The 22005-nt window shown below is 47.8% G+C and overlaps 12 protein-coding genes across 12 annotated transcripts; 6 read left to right on the top strand and 6 right to left on the bottom strand.

The window, feature by feature from the left end:
• Positions 1–362: 362 nt before the first annotated feature.
• On the bottom strand, positions 363–1071 carry FVEG_13808 (hypothetical protein). Its single transcript, XM_018903158.1, has 2 exons — positions 915–1071; positions 363–834 (listed from the first exon to the last, which is right to left on the bottom strand). Exons 1-2 carry the CDS (start codon positions 1011–1013, stop codon positions 403–405), a joined length of 531 nt encoding a protein of 176 aa, XP_018762057.1. The 5' UTR covers positions 1014–1071; the 3' UTR covers positions 363–402.
• A 284-nt stretch (positions 1072–1355) lies between these two features.
• On the top strand, positions 1356–2252 carry FVEG_13807 (hypothetical protein; the record flags this gene model as incomplete). Its single annotated transcript, XM_018903157.1, has 1 exon — positions 1356–2252. One exon carries the CDS (start codon positions 1356–1358, stop codon positions 2250–2252), a length of 897 nt encoding a protein of 298 aa, XP_018762056.1.
• A 1198-nt stretch (positions 2253–3450) lies between these two features.
• FVEG_13806 (hypothetical protein) lies at positions 3451–4378 on the top strand (the record flags this gene model as incomplete). The annotated part of the gene is made up of 1 exon (XM_018903156.1): positions 3451–4378. The coding sequence occupies one exon, from the start codon at positions 3451–3453 to the stop codon at positions 4261–4263; it is 813 nt and encodes a 270-aa protein (XP_018762055.1). The 3' UTR covers positions 4264–4378.
• Positions 4379–6003: 1625 nt separating this feature from the next.
• FVEG_13805 (hypothetical protein) lies at positions 6004–7191 on the bottom strand (the record flags this gene model as incomplete). The annotated part of the gene is made up of 3 exons (XM_018903155.1): positions 6004–6156; positions 6214–6978; positions 7027–7191. 3 exons carry the CDS (start codon positions 7189–7191, stop codon positions 6004–6006), a joined length of 1083 nt encoding a protein of 360 aa, XP_018762054.1.
• Positions 7192–7817: 626 nt separating this feature from the next.
• FVEG_13804 (hypothetical protein) lies at positions 7818–9066 on the bottom strand (the record flags this gene model as incomplete). The annotated part of the gene is made up of 3 exons (XM_018903154.1): positions 7818–8447; positions 8604–8900; positions 8977–9066. The coding sequence occupies 3 exons, from the start codon at positions 9064–9066 to the stop codon at positions 7818–7820; spliced, it is 1017 nt and encodes a 338-aa protein (XP_018762053.1).
• Positions 9067–9600: 534 nt separating this feature from the next.
• FVEG_13803 (hypothetical protein) lies at positions 9601–10614 on the top strand (the record flags this gene model as incomplete). The annotated part of the gene is made up of 2 exons (XM_018903153.1): positions 9601–10009; positions 10070–10614. The coding sequence occupies 2 exons, from the start codon at positions 9601–9603 to the stop codon at positions 10612–10614; spliced, it is 954 nt and encodes a 317-aa protein (XP_018762052.1).
• Positions 10615–11554: 940 nt separating this feature from the next.
• FVEG_13802 (hypothetical protein) lies at positions 11555–12952 on the top strand (the record flags this gene model as incomplete). Its single annotated transcript, XM_018903152.1, has 3 exons — positions 11555–12217; positions 12287–12490; positions 12548–12952. The coding sequence occupies 3 exons, from the start codon at positions 11555–11557 to the stop codon at positions 12950–12952; spliced, it is 1272 nt and encodes a 423-aa protein (XP_018762051.1).
• Positions 12953–14051: 1099 nt separating this feature from the next.
• FVEG_13801 (hypothetical protein) lies at positions 14052–15360 on the top strand. The gene is made up of 3 exons (XM_018903151.1): positions 14052–14407; positions 14472–14759; positions 14814–15360. Exons 1-3 carry the CDS (start codon positions 14225–14227, stop codon positions 15057–15059), a joined length of 717 nt encoding a protein of 238 aa, XP_018762050.1. The 5' UTR covers positions 14052–14224; the 3' UTR covers positions 15060–15360.
• FVEG_13800 (hypothetical protein) lies at positions 15359–15736 on the bottom strand (the record flags this gene model as incomplete). The annotated part of the gene is made up of 1 exon (XM_018903150.1): positions 15359–15736. The coding sequence occupies one exon, from the start codon at positions 15734–15736 to the stop codon at positions 15359–15361; it is 378 nt and encodes a 125-aa protein (XP_018762049.1).
• Positions 15737–15995: 259 nt separating this feature from the next.
• On the bottom strand, positions 15996–17784 carry FVEG_13799 (hypothetical protein; the record flags this gene model as incomplete). Its single annotated transcript, XM_018903149.1, has 9 exons — positions 15996–16092; positions 16155–16284; positions 16440–16682; positions 16736–16904; positions 16949–17022; positions 17076–17270; positions 17323–17366; positions 17422–17607; positions 17765–17784. 9 exons carry the CDS (start codon positions 17782–17784, stop codon positions 15996–15998), a joined length of 1158 nt encoding a protein of 385 aa, XP_018762048.1.
• Positions 17785–17915: 131 nt separating this feature from the next.
• On the top strand, positions 17916–18377 carry FVEG_13798 (primary-amine oxidase; the record flags this gene model as incomplete). The annotated part of the gene is made up of 1 exon (XM_018903148.1): positions 17916–18377. One exon carries the CDS (start codon positions 17916–17918, stop codon positions 18375–18377), a length of 462 nt encoding a protein of 153 aa, XP_018762047.1.
• Positions 18378–19210: 833 nt separating this feature from the next.
• On the bottom strand, positions 19211–21680 carry FVEG_13797 (hypothetical protein; the record flags this gene model as incomplete). Its single annotated transcript, XM_018903147.1, has 6 exons — positions 19211–19655; positions 19724–20415; positions 20473–20771; positions 20836–21282; positions 21366–21567; positions 21642–21680. 6 exons carry the CDS (start codon positions 21678–21680, stop codon positions 19211–19213), a joined length of 2124 nt encoding a protein of 707 aa, XP_018762046.1.
• Between the last annotated feature and the right edge of the window lie 325 nt (positions 21681–22005).

Below are 22005 nucleotides of genomic sequence, written 5' to 3'. Positions count from 1 at the left end.
AGGCATATTTGGCGGATGGTGCTTTGGCCTGTATCGGCGGATTTAGTGTTAAGCAATAAGCAGTATCTGAAGAAGGTCATGGGACTTGTCTACGTTTGTTCCTTTCCGCTTTCGGTCTCTTATGTACTTGACCCTCGCTTAAGTAGCCTAGGAAAGCGTCTATTGATACTAGAAGCTGTTACTGCAACTTAAGTCCCGCTGATATAATAAGAATGCATGTATATACGATACAAAAAGCACACAGAAAGGTACCGCCATGCGCGGATATGCCGAGCCATAGTTGTGAAGCGGTAGGCTGGAGCGGCTTCAAGCAGGCGCCACTTTCTGTCTTCAAATCTATCCTATACTAACTGGCCCATCGTGCAGAGTTGTGCGTCGCCCCTACGATGCAATTGTTGTAGCCTATGGTTCTCCCGCTGGTCTCCTAATACGCATAAAGTCTCCAGTGTGATAAAGCGTAGAAGGTTTAATCGTCGCGATCTTCCAGAGACCATCAATACGGACGAACCTATTCTCCATGTGGCTCCTCCCATCACTCGTCTCGCTAATTCTCTCAGTAGTCGCATCCCTCGCACCGTCGCCAGGGTCTTGTAGTCGCCCATGACTTGCTAGTTGCTGCCATTCTACGATAATCTCATCGGCGGTAACTTTCTTGAAATATGGCTGCGCCAGAAGGTGTTGTGTCACTAGTGGCTTAAGCCCTAGGTGCTCCTCTGAGAGCCAAAGCTTCGCGAACTCGCCTGCCTTGTAGTGCTTTATTCCCCATGCAGGCACGATCATCCTGTAGTCAACAGAAACGTCTGGTGCTAGAGCGGCGAGGAGGAACTCTTCATTCTAGACGCGGAGAAAAAAGCGATCAGCATTGATTCCTTACTTGCTAATGGGGAGTAAAAACAGAGCATGCTTGTACCTACCTTTTTATCATAGCCATCCGCCCAGACCCTTGCTGTTTGAATAACAGCAATGTAGTCCTGGAAGGTCAGATTCTCTGGAATGTAAATTTCAAACGGCATTTCCAAGAAGCGGCTGTTCCGATGATGTCTCGAGGGAATGGAGCTAGCAATGTTTTGTTGATGGATGATGGATGATGGATGATATCAGATGGTATTTATCCACTAACAAGAGATCCCCCATCCCCGGTATTATTCATGTGGGGCCGGTAGATGACAGTCTCCGGAAAACCCGCTCGGGAAGTCCACTCGGGAAATCCGTCCGGCAAGTCTCATCCGAAAAGCTTCCCGATGCGCCCCCTAGTGGAACATCAAAGCTGATTCGTATATCATGTAATCTTGCGACCGGCCATCGGATAATTTCAATTTGTCTTATTATTAATTAATCCTATTCATGTACTCCAGATGATGCAGTCACCATATACCCTCCGCACTGGTATTTATCCCGAGATCGACCCGGATCGGCTCACGGGCTCGTTGACAGGCAAGAATGCCCTGATAACGGGTTCTGGCAGGGGTATCGGGCGGGAGATCGCTATCGCAATGGCGCGAGCTGGGGCTAGCGTTTGCGTCACGGCACGAACAAGCAGCCAAGTCGAGGAAACAAAAGCTGAAATCGTCCGCTTAGGTCTGAATGGCAAGGTTGTAGGGATCGTTGCAGACGTGCTCAAGCTGAAAGACCAGGAACGCCTTGTACACGAGTTTCGTGAACAGCTCGGCCCCGTTGATGTCTTGGTGTGCAATGCTGGCAGCAACATGTTCCAGCCCTTCCACCTGACGAATGCAACTGAGTGGTGGGATATTATGGAGCTGAATGTCCGGGCACCAGTGGAACTCACTCGACTTGTCCTTCCAGAAATGCGTGAGAGGAACCAGGCCGTCATAATCTACACCTCATCGCGAGCTGCCAAAGCGGACCTCCCCTGGACCACGGCATACAACTGTGCCAAGACATCTATCACCAGATTCGCGGGTACTCTGCAAGTGGAGCTAGATCAAGTGCAGAAGATCGAGAAGGGGGTGAACAATAACATATCTGTCTTCAGCATTCATCCAGGAGAGATAGAGACCAATCTCCACGAGACGGCGTTTCCAACGAAGACAAAGCAAGAGGCGCCTTACGTTATCGAGCATATGGAGAAGATAGGTGCTAAGAGACCTCATTTCGAGCCTGCTTTGCCAGCGTGGACTTGCGTCTGGCTTAGCTCTGGGAAGGGCTCGGCGCTGAGGGGGGGATTTGTGGACTGTACGCGTGATGTAGGCGAACAAGTAAAGGATGCATTAGAGAACGGAAAGACATAATGGCGAGCTGGCGCAACTTCATTTTAACGGAATATGGATATCCCTTTCTGCCGTCTTAGTCCTATCCTCTTCTTTCGAAAAAACTAAACGCTACGTGTGAGGCGCGTGATGTGAGCATCAGCTGCCAGATCTACCAACTCAAAACAACACTCTCACGAACACAGGTCAGGCAAAATAGGAACTACTAATAAAGCCTCTTAAGATAAGATTTTCTTGTCATCTATGTTAGAAACCTCGAATTTAACATCACGGCCAGCAACTAGTTATATATTTTCTATCTGCAAAGGCATACTGAGCATTCTGCATGGATGCAGGCATTGAAAAGTGGCAGCAACTGTTCGAGGGAACAATATTGTCTCAAGTTGGTGGGTAATTGCAGGCCATCGACGATGTACTGTAACGTTGGTCGTTGATGTAACAGTAACCGCGATACCCCTGAACGCGTGACGTTACAGATGGACCACTATTCCTCGCTTATTAGGTCGCCTTTTCCCAGGGATCAGATCATCCAATTATATGTGGTTATTAGTTCTGTAAGGCCTAAACTAAGGGTTTAAATGAAGCGTCAGAACGATGTCTTAAAGTGCGATGCTAGTTGCTCTCACAGTTGACGACTTTATCCTCAAGCTTCTGTTCATAGTAGCCACTTGGTCAGTGAGTTCTCATGACAATTGGAAACTACTGTGTCAGTCAAATAGAACCTCATGGAACGAAGGATTGAACAGGGTTGAACCAACAGGTGGAGTTGCGAACATGGGTTTTAACGATGTATCCAATGCTTCCCCAGATGAAAACCCATATTAACCCTAAATGTTCCCCTCAATAGTTTCAGGGATCATACAATGGAATATTGAGGGATAAAAAGTCTTTACAATGAGGTTGAGAGGTTAAAAGAGGGTTCAGCTCCAACCCTAATGGAGTCCCTGCTCTCGCCGTTACCCACCACCTTGCTTTTTGTTGAAAGGGTATTTACCTTGATGCCAAGTTCTGGAGGTGTATAAGTAACTACTTCCCTCTTACTCTTCCATCAGGATAACCAGCTCCAAGCACAATATATACACAAGGTAAGTTGCCCCATGGAAGTAAATATGTCAACTCAAGCATGAAAAGATTCCTTCTCACGATATCACCAGGATTAAACGGCCCGCAGCAACACTGACTCCTCGAAGCCCGGTCCCGGAACAAAATACGAGCAATCATGTACCCTCTCGACCTTGAACCCTTCACTGCTGGTAGCCACTGCGCTGTGGCTATTTGCCTCGGGGAGACTCCTCTTGTTGACCCAGACAACGTCTGCGATCTAGTCAAGTCTCTCCAGCAGAAGTTCAACGACATGGCCTTCCTTATTTGTGACGAGATCCACAAGTACGAGATGATGATACCACGAAACATGACTATTATGAGAGCTCAACGACTGGCCATCAAGAAGGGCGATGACATGAATGCGATTCTCAGCAGCGCATTTGAGCGCCTTAAGCAAAATGGTGAGCTATCAGCCAACTTAACTATCCTGCGCTGGTCTCAGATCGAAGATCAGGACTATCAGAAGGTTCACGACATCATGTACCAATACCGGAAAAACTTTGAGGAGGAGCTCCGCGTAAGCTCTGGGTTCTACATCAAGCGTCGCTTGGCTGTCGCTACCTTGACTGAGGAACGGCTTGAGAACTTTACGAAATACACCCTAGCCGAGCTTCCTGTCCAGCTCATGGGGTTCAACTACGACAATCGCCAGTACACCACCATTTTCCATCCAGTCTACCCCCGGAAGAATCCTGACGGATCAGTGGGTAATGCCAACTCCTCGTATGTTTCACCGATAGACACTGTCGTGCAAACCTACCGCAACAATCCTGATGTCGCGCGAGACATCTCTAGCTCGGTCCCGCATATGACTGCTGGCAAGGTGACACGGGTATTCTTTGATAGACCTGTTCGACAGGAAGTGCAGGAGAAGCCTTGCGCCAATGGTCTGGATACGTCTTTGGTGGAGGCCGCAGTCATCTCTTGAAGTTGGAGATAGGTCTGATAGATATTTGGCAAAGCACGGTTACATGACAGGCTCGAAGCATATCCATCTCAGATAATGTATGGCAATATCTTCCAGAGCTTTAGGCAAATACACAGTTTATTGTTTCGTCTATAATACATCCTGAGATCAGCCTGCAGCAGCCGTAGAAGTTGCAGTTGGTTATTCACATGTGTATGAGTCTTGGTATAGTTCCACTTTGATTTCGAGAATATTGACCAACTATCCGAGCAATACCACCCCAGTCGATTCTTATCAACCCTAACTAATTACACCGCCCGAAGTCACGTTGACTAGCCAATTAACATATTGCTCAGTTAGAATATGGGAGATGAGTTACCATCTAGAGCCGCAATGTGTGCTCGTTCCGCAATATCCTACGACGCTACAGCACTGGCCATTGAAAGCACCACCAGCGCAAGTAAGACCAATTTTAGTGCCGCATGAACCATCAAGAAAAGGGATATCCTTCGTCGAACAAGAACCGGAGGAACCCTTGACTCGAAGCACAAAATTAAGGACAGCATTGTTCAAGAAGAGGAAGAGACTTACCAACCCTGACCGCAGTGAGTCGAAGTGCTTCCGCAGAACCCATGGCAGAACAGGAGTTTCCAAGACCGGAGCCTACACAAGTCTTGCCGTTTCGTAAGCATCAGAAGATATACCAGCGTAGAGACCGTATGCCGTCTGGCTTCCATCGCGGCAGTAACCATCATCCTTGCCACAGTAGCCGTTCTTGGAACAGCAATCACCCCACTGACTGCCTCTGCACATCTTGACATTTTGCCGCAGCTTCCCTCAGTGTAGATGTTACCAGCTGAGGCATCGTAAGTGCCGAAGCCAGGTGCTGATAACCCCGCCAATAAAGTCATTTGTTAAGGTGTGTGGTTGAGAGACAACGATCTCACTGACCTTAGCGGCGCTGTGGAGCGAATGTCTGACAAAGTGGTAAGCCACTCACCATACCGTTCCCATGAAATTGAAGACTGACTGTTGTTAAAATCAAGCTTTGCTGTGGGAGATGGTGAGACTCTTCAATGGCTTTGGCCGAAGAATAAATGCAATAAGGCGAATAGGGAACTTGATCCGGTTACGGGTGGGCAGGTGAAGAAGTGTAGTAGCCTCCACAAGGTTTGAGGAGAGAAATAGGTCTGAAATGATTAGTATTTTGTTGCTTCTACACAACTCACGATCACTTTGTATGTATTCCTCTTCTTCAAGGTATTTATATGCCATCAGGTAACTCAAGGAGACTTCTGTTCTAATCCTTATTAGTCGCGAATGTCGTGTGTTTACTAGCTTCTCTGTGCCGGAATAAGGTGTCAGCCACAGGTCTCAACAGCAATAACACTTCTGCCGTATGTTTACTCCCGATCGACATCTAACGCTGGACAAAACAGCACTTGTGGAGATCGACCGCAGGCGCGACGGCTCTATTTATCAACAGCATGCATAAAGTATAACAAATCACAGTGAAAGAGTTACCAGCGAACTTGCTTGGTTTAACTAACTACTCATAAAGTAGCTACTGACAAGACCAGAGGGCATCCATGACCTGGTAGACGAAATATCAAAACTCCAACCTGTCCGTGATCAAAGCATCGGAACAAAGATTTCCTTCCGTATCACTTCTGTATCGCCAAATGCTCATCCATTCCTTGCGTCAACCTCATTCCTCCATATCAACAACAGTTCCACATTGGGATCCCAAGTACACTCTCCTTACTTCTTCGCATCAGCCTTCTTGGCCTTCTTGGCCGCCTTCTTCGCAGTTTTCTTAGCCGCCTTTCTCTCAGCCTTTGTGAGTTCCTTTGTCTCGGTGGGAATCTCAATCGAGTTGTCGGTGACGTTGTCGGTCTTCTGGCTGTCGAACTCCTAGTTCTCATTCACCATGTCGACAAAGTCCTGCTTCTCCCGCTCAAGCTGAGCGACCATCTTCTCGCGCTCATTCAAGAAAGCCTCGAAGCGATTGGCAGTGAGGTCGGAGATCAGAGTAACATTATCAGCCTCGCGAAGGTGCTTGATCTGAGCGACAAACTTCTCGTTGCCCTTCTTGATGTTGGCAATGATGTACTCGTGACCTTCAATGAGAGCCTTGAGTCGTTCGTACTCAGCGTCAAGAACAGCATCAGCGTCGTTCTCCTTGAGCTTGTTGTTCTCGTAATCATCATCAATCTTCTGCTCCACCTGCATCTTCCAGTCATGCATCATATGCTTGAGAGTTTGTACGTGCTGGTGGGTGGTCAGAATGAACTGAAGACGGAAGCGAGCCTGAAGTTCGATGTTCTGTTCCTTGACAGCATGGAGTTGCTCTTGCTCGGCAGCTTGAGCTTCGACGAGTTGGAGACGCTCGCGAACACGACCAAGCTCGGCATCCTTGGCAGTAGCCTCAAGCTGAGCAGAGTGCCAGTTGTTGTTGGCTTCTTCAAGGTTGTCGGAATAGTGCTCTTTGATGGACTTCTCGTGCTCGACTTGAGCCTTGAGCTCCGTATTCTCCGATTCGAGAGACTGGATCTTGGTAGCAGCCTCGAGTTCAGCTGCGCGCGAGTTGTTGTTGGCCTCATCAAGGTTCTTGGAGAACTGTTCCTTAGTAGACTTCTCGGACTCAACTTGAGCCTTGAGCTCGGTGTTCTCGGATTCGAGAGCTTGAACCTTGGCTCGCATCGCGTTCAGGTTGGCCATTATCTGATCGAAAACCTTGGGTTTCTTTAGCTCATGATCCTTGATTGAGGATTGGAGGCTTACCTTGTCAGTATTGTTGACATCAATCTCTGAAGAGGTAGTATTGATAGTCTCCGCGGTGGCGGTAGCTGGAGTGGTGGGGACAACCATTTTGTTGTCCTCGGAGGAGATAGTAGCAGCCGACTCCCGGGTGGGGGAGCTGGGAGCGGTCAACTCAAGGAACGTCATGTTGATTTCTTGATGAGATGATGTCGTTATTGTTATGATTCTGTGTGAGAATGTCTCTTGACAACGACTGTTGGTAAGATCGATGGTGGTGGTGAGTTGGTGAAGTTGATGGTTGATGTTGATGAAGAAGGGTAAATGATAGATGAAAGATGTGAAGATGGTTCAGGATGAAAGTGAAGATCGATGATCAGTTGGAAGGAGGAAAAGAAAATAAAAGGAAGGAGAGCAAGCAGACCAAGTATTTATTGGGACGATTTGGGTGTAGACTCTCGACCACTGGCAGCTGCTTTTCGGTCTATTTGGCACTGGAAGTTAACCGTGGGAAGTGCCAGAGGAACACATCACATTTTCTCGCGTGCTGACAGTGGCAGAAGGTATGTTCACCGTGGCGTTTAAGCCTGAGTGTCAACACAATCATGAACAAAGCGCGTACAGCGGCCACACACTGCCCAAGATATGAACACTCTGCGGCCAGAGCCTCAAGCAATGTTGTCACTATACGTTAAATAAACTTCATACTGTTCTAGAAATAAATAAAATGTACAGGGCAACGGGATATTTGAAAGTGACAGGCATACGACGGGTTCATCTTCTCATTGACCTCAGACAAGGTAAGTTCTTCAATTCTATTTACGAATCTCTCCAGGTTTTTCAGAACCTCCACCGCAGAGATACTCCATCGCAGCTCGTCCCCAATACGGCGAAGCCTTGTACCACTCAACCGCAGGTACACTGCCCCGATTAATCCCCCGAATCGCCTCAGCCAACGTCGGTCCTCCGCCCTCGTCCCGAATCTGCTTGAGAGGGTACTGATAAGTCCTGAAACTGAACACCAACATGTTGTCATTCTCCATCAACCTATGAAGGGTCTGCCTTTCACATCGAGCGTTCATCTCCTCAGGGTCCAGATCAGCAGTCTTCATTTGCAAAACCTCGATACCAAGCCAGTCAAAAACCGTCCTGATCCACCCCATCAGCCACACTGGCAGAACTGTCAAAGGGTTCTCCTTCGTTTCGAAAAGACCGCGGCTGATGGAAATGTTCCAGTTGTGCCGTTTGACAACTTTGCCTTTGGGTAGGGAGGTGAAGTAACGGTTCATTGGTCTTTCAAGCTTTTTCTTATAGCCAGGAACTGGTCCATGAATCCCCGCTAGCGTTTGATTCAACTTCAGAGATGGAGTGAAGGCGAAGGCATAGCAAAGAATGAGTGCTTTTGCAACGTAAGTGTCGCCTTGCCGCTTGAGAAAAGAATAACTCTGTGTCGATGTTTCTCAGCAAGCAGGTGGAGACTGCATTGACGTCATTAGGCGGGTCGAGCGGTAGTCTGGTTGATGCAGGCCGACAAGCATATCCCCTTCTGAACGATAGAGAGACGGATAACGTCGTGGTAGGTATGTTTTGACCATCCATACATAAAATTCCTTGACGGCGGCCCCTGAGCAAGGGTCAGAAGCAATGACCACATCAGAATGCTCACGGACTATCTTGCGTCGAAGAGCAAGTCTCTCCTCCAAGGTTTTATCAATAGGCAAGATGTCTGAGAAATTGCATTTTTCAAGGCCCATGGTGAGATGATACTTGGGTTTCCACGGTCGAGTCTGCACTGGTTCGGCTGTGTTCAAGTCAAAGTCTTCCAATGGCTCGATGTCATTGTAATCGCTCGGCAACTCTTCATAATGGTGGTGCGTATCATGTGGAAGAGCAGGTTTCTAGTATCAAAATATCAGCACTTTGTTGCTAGCTTGAATTTCCATGCTTATTACGAAGGGTATCGAGAAGACATACTGGGTCATGTCGTTTCTTGTTCCTCCACCATACAAGGGTCACGGTCAGTGCGGTCAGCAAGACAGAATACCAAAAGTGCAGGTCAGCCATTGTGGATAGGTGATATCAAATGGACTTTTGTTAGATAAAGTTCCATATTTATACAGTTTTATGCAGTAGCTTATCTACTTCAACGTTGGATTATATGCATCATGTAACCGAGGGTTTGATTGTCTTGGGATTTAGCAGATCCCCGAAGATAAAACGTGGGGTAGACAGATAATCGAGAAACTCACCCTTGCCACGGACACCCGCGGCGCCCGGATTGCGAGCGAGCTACCCGGCACTTGTCAACTTTTGATCTCGCCTAAACTCACTGCACCAGGTGATACACCAAAGATCTACACTCTGCAGGTGATTATTGCAGCCAATACTGGCAATCTCCACCGTAAGCCGAAGTTGCGGGCCCGCGGCCCGCCATGGCAAGATTGAAGCGAGGTTGGCAATCATGGCATTGTTCCATGCTATTTACCGAACTACAATATCTCAGATGGGAAATGATAAAAGTGCAAATGTTGACTGAGTCATCGTCGTTGAGCTTGAAGCCCATAACATCAATTTATGAAACAAGCAGTAGCAGTAGTAATGGCTTCTAACCATGTCCCACCGGTTGAAGAGTTTAACATCGCGACCTTCACTTACAAGGAGATCGAGGGACAACCCGTTCTCCTGGACTTGTTCGTTCCCAAAGGCTTGCCATCTGGCGATCAGCCGGTCCTCATTCGATTTCACGGTGGCTTTCTCGTCTACGGCAGCCGCGACAACATACAGCTTACGCCCCCTAGGATCCTTGAGTATGCCCTCGAGAACAACACAATTCTGGTGTCTTGCGACTATCGACTAATCCCAGAGAGTAATGGGGTTGAGATCCTGCAAGATATCGATGATGTCTGGTCCTGGGTTCAGAGCAGCTTGAGTAACGCTATTGGAACAATGACTAACGGGAAGAGCGGCGCAGACTTGGGTAAGGTCTTGTTGGCCGGCGAGAGTGCAGGTTAGTATTCCCTTTTCACCGAGGCAAGAGACAGACCGCTGACAATAATATCCTTTCCAGGTGGCTACCTCGCGATTCAACTGGCCTTGCGTCATCCAAGTGCATTCCGCGCCGTTATCGCAAGTTACCCCATGATCGACATGCGAAGCGACCATTTCTGCAAAGCCTACCCGAAGCAAATGGGCCAGTATCCAAAAATCGGTTACGAACTCGTGTCTGAGCATCTCAAGCAGCTCCCAGACGGGCCTCAGCCAACAACCCGAGCAATCTCAAATCTCCCAATCGCAATGGTGCAGCACGGTACATACACCAGCTTCTTCGGCGACCACCGAAGTCTGTTTCCGATAGAATGCCTAGAAGACAACCCGCAGTTGGCACTGGAGCTTCCTTTCATCTGGTTGCAGCATGGAAACGATGATAGTGAAGTCCCAATCGAGGGGAGTAGGAAGTTCGTTGCCAAGCTGCGAGAGCTCAATCCCCAGGCCAAGTTGCGATACACGGAGCTTGAAGGCGCGGAACATGGTTTTTGGAGTGAGATAAATCTGATTCAATCCGGCGAGTGGGAAGAAGGACTGAAGGTTCTAAATACTTATCTACAGGGCTAGAATGGGTTCTTCGATATTCGATCCGCAATAGCTTTGCTCTTCCGCGCTGTTGCGCAATAGTCATTGGCAAATTTCTTGATGCTCTTCATGAATAGGACCCACAAGAATACCGGTGCGTTGTGTCCACAGACTTCGGAGCTTATGCCGGGCTGTCTCCGTATCACCAGGTGAGTTCCTAAGAGTTGTGCGCCCGATTGTGCCCGTCTCCTGCCCGAAATACATACTGTTAGACCCGTTATGAAACTTTTACTATAAAGAAGTAAGGTTTTAGATCAGCGTGTATTGGGTAGCAATACTCACGAGACTTACGCCTCGCTTTCCGATAAGTCTGTATAAGCGGATGGAAAATGCCGAGGGATGCGATGGTTTTTGTTGAATACGCGGAAACTTCAAACTCAAATGGCATTCTGCCGCATAGCATCAAAGAGTGATCTGCATTGTGGGGCTGCCGTACCAGTTCGGAGTCCGTTAGTGCCCCGGGTTATAACCCAAAGGCCGGGGCCGTTAATGGTTCTAGGTATTTGCCAAGTTGTTTCAATGATTTCTTGCGATAAAGTTAAGCTTTAAGCTTCCAATTTAGAACCATCAACATATAATAATACTTCTACATAAACTTCTATTGGTCGGAATTCGACGGAATTCCATTCCGGGCTGTATCCCGTACAGGAGATCTACTGTAACGGTGCTGTGCCCGCTGAACTCGGAAGACACGGCATGACGATAGATTACATAGAGCAGATGAAACGTGGAAGTCAAAGCAACGTTAAGGACCATGGTTTTTGCAAGTAACAGCAGACGTTACACTTGGGCAATACAGTGTGCGCAAACAACTGGCTGTTTTGGCATACCATAGCATGGCGAAATATAAAGACACAGCGTTCAACCGCCCATGGGGTCTCTTTCCTAGACCCAACATTAGATTCATTTCAATATTTAAATGATGTCCGAGAATCATAAAGATTTCCAGATCGCCATTATCGGCGACGGTATTGCAGGAATCGTCCTCGCGATCTCGCTTCTCAAAAGGAACATCCCCTGCAAAATCTACGAGAGAGCGCATGCCTTGAGCGACATCGGTGCCGGCCTAGGAATAAGCCCGAATGCACAAGACGCCATGGCTACTTGTGATCCAAGCGTACATGAAGCTTTCAGAAAAGTCGCCAATGGCAATACGTGGGAGTCTAAGAAAAACTTCTTATTTGAGTTTCTTGACGGCATGGACGGGACCGCTACTGACTCCTCTCTGTCCCATATCGAGAATCGTACGGGATTACAAGGCTGCCACAGAGGAGCCTTTGTAAATGAACTTATCAAGCTCTTACCCGGTGACGTGGTCCAGTTCAATAAACAACTTCAGACAGCGGAGGAAGATAGCAGTGGTGGAATCCGCCTTGTCTTCCAAGACGGGTCGATTGAAGAGGCGGATGCTGTTGTTGTTGGCTGTGACGGCATCAGGTCCAAGGTTCGCGAAATTCTATTTGGAGTAGATCACCCATCGTCTAAGTGTCCTTACACACATAAATACGCCTACAGAGGAATGATTCCTATGAAACAAGCAGTTGAGGTGCTGGGGGAAGAGAGAGCTCTCAATGCCACCATGTGGGTAAGTCGTCCTCTATAGTCTACCTCTTAATCATGGACCAAAGTCTGATTTCACTTCTGAGACTCCTAGCTGGGGAAGGACAAGAATTTGTTGAGCTATCCAGTCGCTCACGGGACGATATTGAATGTTGTGGCATATTGTTCAAGCTCCGACGACTGGCCAAGTGAATGCCAGCTGGTTCTTCCGGCCACCAAAGAGGATCTTCTCCATGATTTCGAAGGCTTCCGACCGTCTGTGTTAAAGATCCTCGACAATACTGAGAGGCTTGACCGCGTGAGTACACATCCAATGTGTGTCAAGACCGATAGCGTGTTTACTTATATTCCACAGTGGGCCATCTTCGATCTAGGCGACAATCCAGTTCCGACTTTTGTCAAAGGCCGAGTATGTATCATTGGAGACGCAGCACATGCTTCATCGCCACATCATGGCGCAGGAGCAGGATTATGTACCAAACATGCTGCTGTGTTGGCATCTATACTGGCGCATGACAGAGTCCAAGTTGGTGCCGATATCGAAGCTGCATTTTCTGCCTTTGATAGGTGTAGACGGGAAAGAGCCCAATGGGTTGTTCAAAAGTCTAGACGAGCTGGTCAACTATTTGAAGGTCAAAGTGAGCTTGGTAGTGATTTTAACGGGATATTTAAGAAGTTGAAGGAGACGCTACCCACGATCTGGGATTACGATATTGACGAAGTTATAAAGACAGCCCTCAATAACCTACACAAAACTTAAACAGGGGTTTCGCTCTCAACATTGCTTTCGAAACTGGTAGTACCTAATGACTTAATCCCTAGTCACTGATGTAAATAGCTAGCATATCGCAAGTAGTAATTTCGCTTCCGTTACGGCAGTATCGCAAAGACGGGTCGGGTTACTGACAAGTCAATATTCCAGTTGAGTATTACACTAGAAAAAATGAAAGTAAAACCCTGATAGGCCAGCGCACAATTCGCATTCGATACCTTAAAGAAGAAATCTGGCATTTAAATCATCTCGTAACAGCAGTAAGTGCAGGGCTGCTGGCCTTCGTCGCTACAACAATAGGCGGTGCTGGAGCTGGCGTCTCCAACGGTAGGCTAAAGTACGCAGGGTTACGGCCTCAAGGCTCTGACACCCAAGCCACAATATGTGGAGCCAGGAGAGAGATTTGCATCCCATTGGCGGTCGGCTCGGCCTTACTTCTTGGGCTTGATTTGGACAACTTATGAGAAGAAGAAATATAGAACGGGTCCTCTCCTACAGTGACGTTAGCTTGGAAGGGCAGGTCAACATTCAAAGCGAGAATGAAGGCGCGGGGGTATGAAGGAATTGAGCCTAGTCTGTCTCAATCGTCTTATGCTCCTCGGCGTTCATTTAGACGGCCTGAGTTCCAGGTGAGATCTTGAAATCTGGAGCAGCGTCAAGCTCGTAATATGCGGGAAGCCCCGTGTGAAGCCAAGGATGATCAACTCCAACAACCAAAGAGCCCATGGAGGTCTCCACGTCCAGGTTACTTGTATCACTTGTAGCGCTTGACTATTATGAACCGTGGGATGCGCAGGCGACTACCTCCCGCCACCAGCCCCGCTCGTGGATAGATCGTACGATACTTCCACCAATTTGGAAGGTGATACCGCTATATTGGCAATAAATCGAGTCCAAAGGGGTACGAGAATACCGCAACTTGCGGAGCTAACCACTGCAAATGGAAAGCTGAAAGTTAACGTGGGGAGCTGAAAGCCAACGGCTGAAAGCTGAAATGTAGCCTAAACCCCATAGCGCCTATATATGGGATTTCAGCCAGCCACAATGCAAGGTCAAGTTCCAAGACTACAATCAATTTCAGTAACCTATAAACTTTACGTAGAAATTCTTCAGGCTATAAAACCTTATATCAATAATATTAACATCCTTACCTCTCTAAATCTTTATAGAATTACAAAATTCCTCAATCTTCAGACTATATACTTGACCTGTTATATCAGAATACTATATCAATTCGGAATTGTTTCTACCGACTCTATAATGGAAGCTCAGCGCCAGGATCTTATTCAACTCGCAGCTGCCCTGAGAAAAGGCACCCAGGCAGGCACTGGAAATCTCGAAAAGCCCCAAGGAAGAGAAACGGCCTTTACAGATGGATTCATAGCTGGCCTGAAGAAAGAGCTAGAGCCAAAAGCAAACTGCATAAATTATAATTTTAAAGTAGTAAGTCATTTCTTAACTTCTGTTATATTAACACTTCAGGTATACTGTATACTGACCTTTTAAGAACGTTGTGAAAAGCGACGCTGAGGGGGCTATAGGTAGTGATCTAACCATATCTTGGAACAGGGAAGGCCAGGCGTATTGCCTTTACCTGCAGGTTAAATACCTTTACCATGATTACGATCACTACGCCAACTCGACTCAGACCGGAAGCAAGGAGCTCAAAGAGTACTGGAAAGGTTGCGCTCCCTGGTTTAATGCTGCATATATGTCTAAAGCCAAGGATACGATGGGAACTTATCAGGCTCTGGCAATGCAGGACTTCGTTAACACCGACCTGAAGGCGACGCCAGTACGTTGAACCCTACTCCTAATGGTATTACGCGTTTGACTAATACTTAAACAGCCCTGTATCTCCAAAGCCGTCTTTTTCCTTTTCGGAGATAAGGATAGTGGGAATACAAGTCCCTGCATCGTTGACGTCCAAACCATTGCAGCCAAATGCGGCGCAGAGAACCCACGCGCACTGAAGCGAGAACATCTGAGGGATCTCACCCCTCAGCAGTTACAAGCAATCTATGAAGCCAAGGTACCAATTCTGAAAAACCTGTTTTCCGCAAATGACCCATTGTTGGACTTTCTTCGAGCTTAGCCTTTGGCTCGCAGCACGAAAGAGCTGTATCTTTGGGTTATACTTGAGGAAGTAAAGGATGCATAGTCACCGGGTATGCCATCAGGCAGAGGCTGTGATGCAAAACAGTAAACTTGCTAGTTAGGTGCCTTGAAGCTAGTACGAATTCAAACTACGACTGACCTAATTATAAGCTCTAAGTTGAGTTCTAGGACTTGTTATACAAAATACCTTCCACGCACTGTAACTCTTTCATGTAACCTTTGGCAAATAGACTATTGTATCGTAATAACCAATTGAGAAAAGGCGTATCAAGGCACTCAAAGCTTGTGTTCCCAGTCCACAACTGCTTCTACAGTAGAAAAATTATCAATTGCCCAGGGAACATCCTGATCACGAATGAACGGGGCAAGATCAACATCGGCACCACGTTCATCCAGTTCCTCAATCTGAGTCCGGCCATTACCCAAGAAATCCCACACATTGTCACTTCTGTAGGTAATATTGAAGTCCTCGAACCTAGGCGTCTTCATCGTTTTCAGCAGATGAAGCATGCTGCCAGGCCAGATATACACCCGTCCATCCTTTCTGTTCGCCTTGTACCAAGAGCGGCAGTTGCCGGCCCAGACGGAGTACTTGTTGTGCCAGTTGTCGAGGTGCTCGTTCCACTGTGTCGTGGGCAGTTGCTTCACCTCCATGGTGCTTCACCTCCATGGCTTTGATGCCCTCGTTCTGGATCTTGATGCAACATTGCATGGCATACTCAATTTGAACTTCGTGCTAGTTTTAACAAAGTTAGATCTGAGCATTTATAGCACAGCCTACAGCCTTGACTCACCGAGGGAAGCACACATCCCTGACCCCAGTTGCCGGTTGGTCCATTGATGACAAAGTAGTTGGGAAACTTGGACCAGTCATACCAAGGTAAATATTTGGGTTCTGGTGACGCCGAATCAATCAGTTGTTATTCTTCCGGCTGCATGAAGTGCGTTGTGTTTCACATATCTCGGACCATTCGTCCTTCATGGTGACTCCATCGATACCGGTTATTTGGCTACGACAATTTAGTGACATTGCGAGACGATAGACTCGTCCTGAGCAAGTTTGTGTACTTACAAATGAGGAGTATATGAGATGTCAAAGTCTGTAGCACAGGCAATCAGGTCGAAGTCAAACTCCTTCCCTTCGCTCGTGACAAGTCCAGTGGGAGTGAATCTTGAAACGCCCTCAAAGACAACCTTTACGTCTGGTGGGTGTTAGTCATAGAAGCTAACGATGCAGTATAACTTACGGTCTTGAACCAAACTCTCTCGGTAGTCGTTACCAGGCTGCAAAGTTCATGTCAACAAACTATTCAACCAATTATCATATTCTGCTTGATGGCAGCAGTAGCCCACTGACTCATTGGTGAATCCCTGAGAAAGAATGGAAAGTTGCGTGTCAAGGTTGCCTCAAGACCTTTGCGATACTGTAGATGTGTCGCAGGGTCTTTACGAAACTCATCCTTATCCCTTTCGGCATAAATCTGGGTGCTTGGTTGCTCAGAAGGACTTTGGGCGTCTTCGTTAGCCTTGCTGAGATCTGTGCCCAGTGAATGGACGATCCATACGGAGTTTCTGGCAAAGACGTGAAGGCTCTTTGAACCTAGAACAGGTCCTCGTTGGTATTGAACAAAGTCGCAGTTCTGATGGACATACCTTTTGCAAGCTCTGGTAGCATCTGAACAGAGCTTGAGCCTGTTCCGATAAGTGCAACTCGTTTGCCTTCCCAAGTAATCTTGGGGTCCCAGGTCGCGCTGTGAGCTATGGTGCCGTTGTACGAGGATCGGCCAGGATATATCGGGCCCTGCCAGAATATGAGTAACATCTTAAGATGGTCCGTGTGATTTACTCACATTTCATCTTGTTAACGACTCCTGATCCATTCATCAATACATCGCAATAGTCCATTCTTTCCTTGCCATCTTGGCTCAACTTAACCGCCCCTGCCCGAAGGTCTTAGTATCTCAACCATGGCAAGCTTAGTTCTGTAACTTACAGTTCCCTACGGTCTCATCCCAATTCGCGCTGATCACAGTCGTTCGTAACTGAGCATATTTTTCAAAATCATAATTCTTTGCAAATCTGAGGAAATACTCATAAATCTCGGCAGAGTTTGCGTAGTAGCGAGACCATTCAGTGTTTGGTTCAAACGAGTACGTATAAATATGTGCAGGTACGTCACAAGCACATCCTGAAACGTTAGTCTTGAAGGGACTTTGGTGAGAGAAGAGTTTTTGCTTTACCTGGGTAGCGGTTCTCATACCACGTCCCGCCTATGACTGGGTTTCTGGACAAATCACGTCAGAACCTGCATCGAAGCGAAAAAAAGGGTCTAAGCTCACTTATCATAGAGGACCAGCTCATAGTTCTGAAGCATCCGCTCGGCCTTGTAAGCAGTCATGAGACCTGAAGCTCCAGCACCGACGTGAATAATCCTCAGCTTCCGAGGCTTAGAGTGCGCTTGGGTAGATATGTTGAAGGTAGAATGATGGCTGTAGAGAGTTCTGGCGATTGATCGAAACAGATAGCTGAGTGACGTGATGTTTCAATTCTCTACTGTAGGTGATGATATATCAGAATATTGAAACTTTCGTGAAGCTAGTAATAGTCCATGACTAGACTAAAATTCGCTATAGTGACATAGGACTCAAAGTCTCGGCACTGCATCATGCTTTGAGACCCCACCTGACTGTGTCCATCCACATGTTGTTCTCGATCCAAAGTTTGGCGATCTAGGGTATTCGGTGCTCCGCGGTGTGGCCACTGGGGCAACGTCGTTTCTCCCGGTGTTCTAGCCGCCAACCACCAGCATCTCTTCAGCCTGCGTATCGACCCTATGATCGATGGTCTTGAGAATACTTTCGTGCAGGAAGACTCCATCGGATTGCCCATGTCCGAGGAGAATCCCTACGGCAACGCGTGGAAGGTGCACAAGACCTTTGTCGAAAAGAGCTGCGCCTTGGATTTCGACCCACAGAAGGCCCGAGTCTTCAAGATCGTCAACGAGAAGAAGCTCAACCCCAACTCCAAGAACCCAGTCGGCTACAAGGTCATAGTCCCACCAGCACAGCTCCTCATGGCCGATCAAGCCTCCCTCGTCCGCAAGCGCGCTCGCTTCGCAGAGCATCACATGTGGGTAACGCGCTATAAGGATGAGGATCTCTGGACCGGAGGAAAGTGGACGAACCAGAGCATAATCGAGAAGGATGGTGTGGCGGACTACGCGGCGCGGAATGATAATGTCCGTGGCGAAGATCTAGTCGCGTGGGTGACGTATGGACTCACGCATATGCGCTGAAGCCGGCTGACTTCTTTGACCGCAATCCTGCTCTGGACGTGCCCCCTAGTACCCAGGCTGTCAACAAGAGTGTGCTGGTCCCCGCCAACGGTGTTAGTAACGGGAATGAACAGGAGGTTTGCTGTCGATGAAGGGCTTTTCTGGGCCTGGGTGTTTCTACTCCGTTAGTTCAGATTAGATGAATCATTGGTACTGTAGTTATTTAGACTCTTGGATATTTGTTACAACTGAATAAAATGGGTTCTTTACTTTCTGTCCTTGTATCTTACTCCCTTGCACAAGAATTAGCTGGATATTCCGAGTCTTTGATCGCAATACCTTTAGGGCGAATTTATCACCGGACAAGTACGATAAATGCTCCTGTGTAGTCGCTTGTCTAGTACTCATCCAGCCCAGCATTTCACGGCGTCGGGCTCCGCGGCCAGGACAAGCTTCTTTGGGGATCTTTACTAGCTACCGCAGTTGATAAGAGGTCCTCTCTCCTCACTGGCTACACATTCCCTCTTAGGCTAGATTGTATACTTCGTGGCCCCTCGCTTTCATTCGCTGTGAATGTATATGCTAGCTGTGACGCGATACTCAAGTGAAGCGTCTCAGACAGCTGGAAGGAAGACCGGTTACCAATGTCTAATTGTACACCCTCAGCATCCAATACGCCCCGTCTCTAAGTTCTGTCAGTAGGTTTAAGGTGTCAAGCACATGTCTCACCTGCCAATAACACATCTGCAAATCTCACAGTACAGGTAGCAAGGACCAAATTTGGCTTCCTTTAACGACTTCATCACCAGAAAGACTTCATAAAAGGTATGGTCCCGTTGCTTCTCGCGCTTACGCTATGATATTTGTGCCAAGAACTCTGAGAAGTCCTCTTGCGATACATCCATCCAATGCATATTGCCCGATATCCAGTCCCTAACCTGTGCAACATGATCATTCAGTTGAGGTGCCGGAATACCCGATCCCACAGAAAAGGTATCGAAATAGCTGCTACTAAACGACACTGCACCTTGCGTGCCATTCGATTGAGCATCGAACCCATCCTCGACCATTTTATCAGGACCCCCTTGACTTTGCGTTTTCGCTTCGACGTATGAGATTGCCAGGTTATACAAAACTTGACAAAGATCGTGTAGCTCCTGGATGGCCTCGAATATGCCGCATAGTGGCTTCAGCGATTCGCAGAATTCACCGAGCATGCGAATGTCTTCTGGATTGGAAGTTTCGATTACATTGCAGAATACAACGATTAGCGGCACGAATGGGGTATAGATAATCGTCCTGTTACAGAATCACTCGTTAGAACTCTCCCAGTGCGTGATATGGAATAGGTTATCAGGCAACATTACCATAGCAGATATAGAGCCTTTGTCTCTGAGCTGGGGTCAGTCATCCTCATGCACTCCCCATGCGCTTCAAAGGCCATCCTAGCAGACTCCAGACACTCAGGACTAACGGCACCATGCCCGCCTTGAGTTGAAGGGATAGCTCTGCGTATAAACGTCAGAGTGGTCCAGTACCATACCTCATCAGCCTTCAGAACTGTCTTGATCATTCTATTCGGTGCTGAGCCAAAGTCCACAGTGTTGCGTTCCATCAGGTGTGCTTTCCCTAGTGGTATCAACGACTCATCCATGATTCGTTTCAGTGATGCCATTAAATTCCTTGCTCGCTCGCCACGTTCTTGCGCTGATTTTCGAAGCGCAGACGGACTGTACAGATCTTGATAGGCCCTACCAACGAGTCGAGAATGGCGTATCCATTGCGTGAGCAAGTCCCTCCATCCGCCTGGTACGTCTGCCTTGTCAAATCTTTCCGGTAGCGTAATCTCGTCATCGTGTATAACAGCCGGTCGACCCAGCCGCAAAGATAGACCCTTGTCAAGGAGGTAAGTAAACCAGAAGAGAGCGATTTTCCGATCAGTGGCGCTATCCATCTTAGGGACAATTTGATGCCATCCAAGAGTCTGACAAGTCCCTGCTGCAGCAGATACGAGTTGCCAAGCAACCATTGGCTGCGATACTTCGATGGCGTAAATGGCCTATTTGAAGCATGTCAACATCGTGCTGAAGCGTAACTGAACCTGTTGGATACTAACCCCCAAGATAAAAGCCTCTACCTTCTCTAGACTGGGCGGGGCGAGAACGTTGAACTTATTCATTGCGGTCTCGAGGTTGTCCCGACACAGCTGAGACAGCTTGCGATATTCCTCACGAGATAACGGATCCTGTGACGCCTGGGCCTTTTCCTGAAATAGATAACGAAGGGTTGCGTTGGCGATCAAGAATGTAGGAAGTGAGAAGTTGTCGACGGCGAAGTATATCTCTCGGCAACAGTCGATAAGTCTGTCTTTGGAGATGAAGAGGGTGACTACGGTCAATGTGGCCACTTTTGTTTCTACCCAAGTGTCAGCCCATATCATCAGCACGCCATCAAAGATTCTGCTTGAGGATAAGTATACCTTTCAATTCTCGGAGAATCATGAGGACCGACTGCAGAGGCGGCATTGTCAGGTCTCGTAGTCCATCATTCTGAGTCTCTCTTCGACTCGGCGGCATTCGATCCGCCATGGAGCGGTAGCTATTAATCTCGATCATCTGTTTCAGCGACGACAATGCAGCGTTTACGTTCGTACTCGTATCAGCGGCAGGGGACTGTCCAAGCACAGTCTGAAAGAAGTCGCTCGCGTATACTGTAGCAGCCTTCATAGAACTGCTGCCCTCCAAAGCCATCTCTGGTTCAACATGGCTCGGTCCATTGACGATGCTGTCTCCAAAGTCTTGGGAGACATTGAATGAGTCCGTGGGGAACGACGCGGGAGGTCTCGGAACACTCCTACTGCTAGGTTCTTCATCAAAGGCCCTACGCAAGAGCTGTTCAATACCTTCGAGACGGTTCTCTATGCGATCTATCTTTTGTTCGCTGTTGTTCAATAAAGTCAATCAAATTGCGCTTTGTTCCGGTTAATAGACAGTTGGTGGAGAGACTTACTACTGTGAGGAGATGAGGACTCTTTGTTTGGATTGCCGTATCCCGTGCGTAGATCCAACCAAGCTACAGGCTTTTTGGACAGTTCGGCAATTGGAGCACGGAAATAATCTATCGCAGCGGATCTTATTATCCCTTCAATTTTAGTCACTGTACAAACGTTGATAAGTGCACAGCCTACCTTTCGAACACGGCATCGGTCGCACTACGCCAACATGAAAGCCAGTATTAGTTTGTGATTCTCAATCTTTACTATCCAGTCTGGGTATGAGGTCTTACCACTCGGCCAACCGACTCTGGGGAATGTTCCTCGCCCATTTCCTCTCACTGGGTGATGATGAGTCAACGTTTGATGCTTAACTGCGATAGAGTCGGTGTAGAATACAACGTGAAACCCAATACGAGCGGAGTGTCGGGGGGAATCATCGTGGCCGATCAATGGGCAATCGGCTTAATGTTGAGAAAACGAGGCAGGGAAACGAGGCGGCCCGCGCAACCCGTGCCTCGCGACCCGCGGGCCCGTTCTGTGATAGACAGTCTAGACTTGATTGTCGATCTCGGCATATCTAAGATAAAGCAACATCCATTTGCGGGGTACATAGGGATAGTGATTGATCTTTGCCTGACTCAGGTATCACAATGA

This window comes from Fusarium verticillioides, chromosome 10 (assembly GCF_000149555.1).
Source record: "Fusarium verticillioides 7600 chromosome 10, whole genome shotgun sequence".
NCBI classification, from domain to species: domain Eukaryota; kingdom Fungi; phylum Ascomycota; class Sordariomycetes; order Hypocreales; family Nectriaceae; genus Fusarium; species Fusarium verticillioides.
The sequence above is the reverse complement of the archived record's forward strand: the minus strand, read 5'-3'. Positions and strand labels throughout refer to the sequence as shown.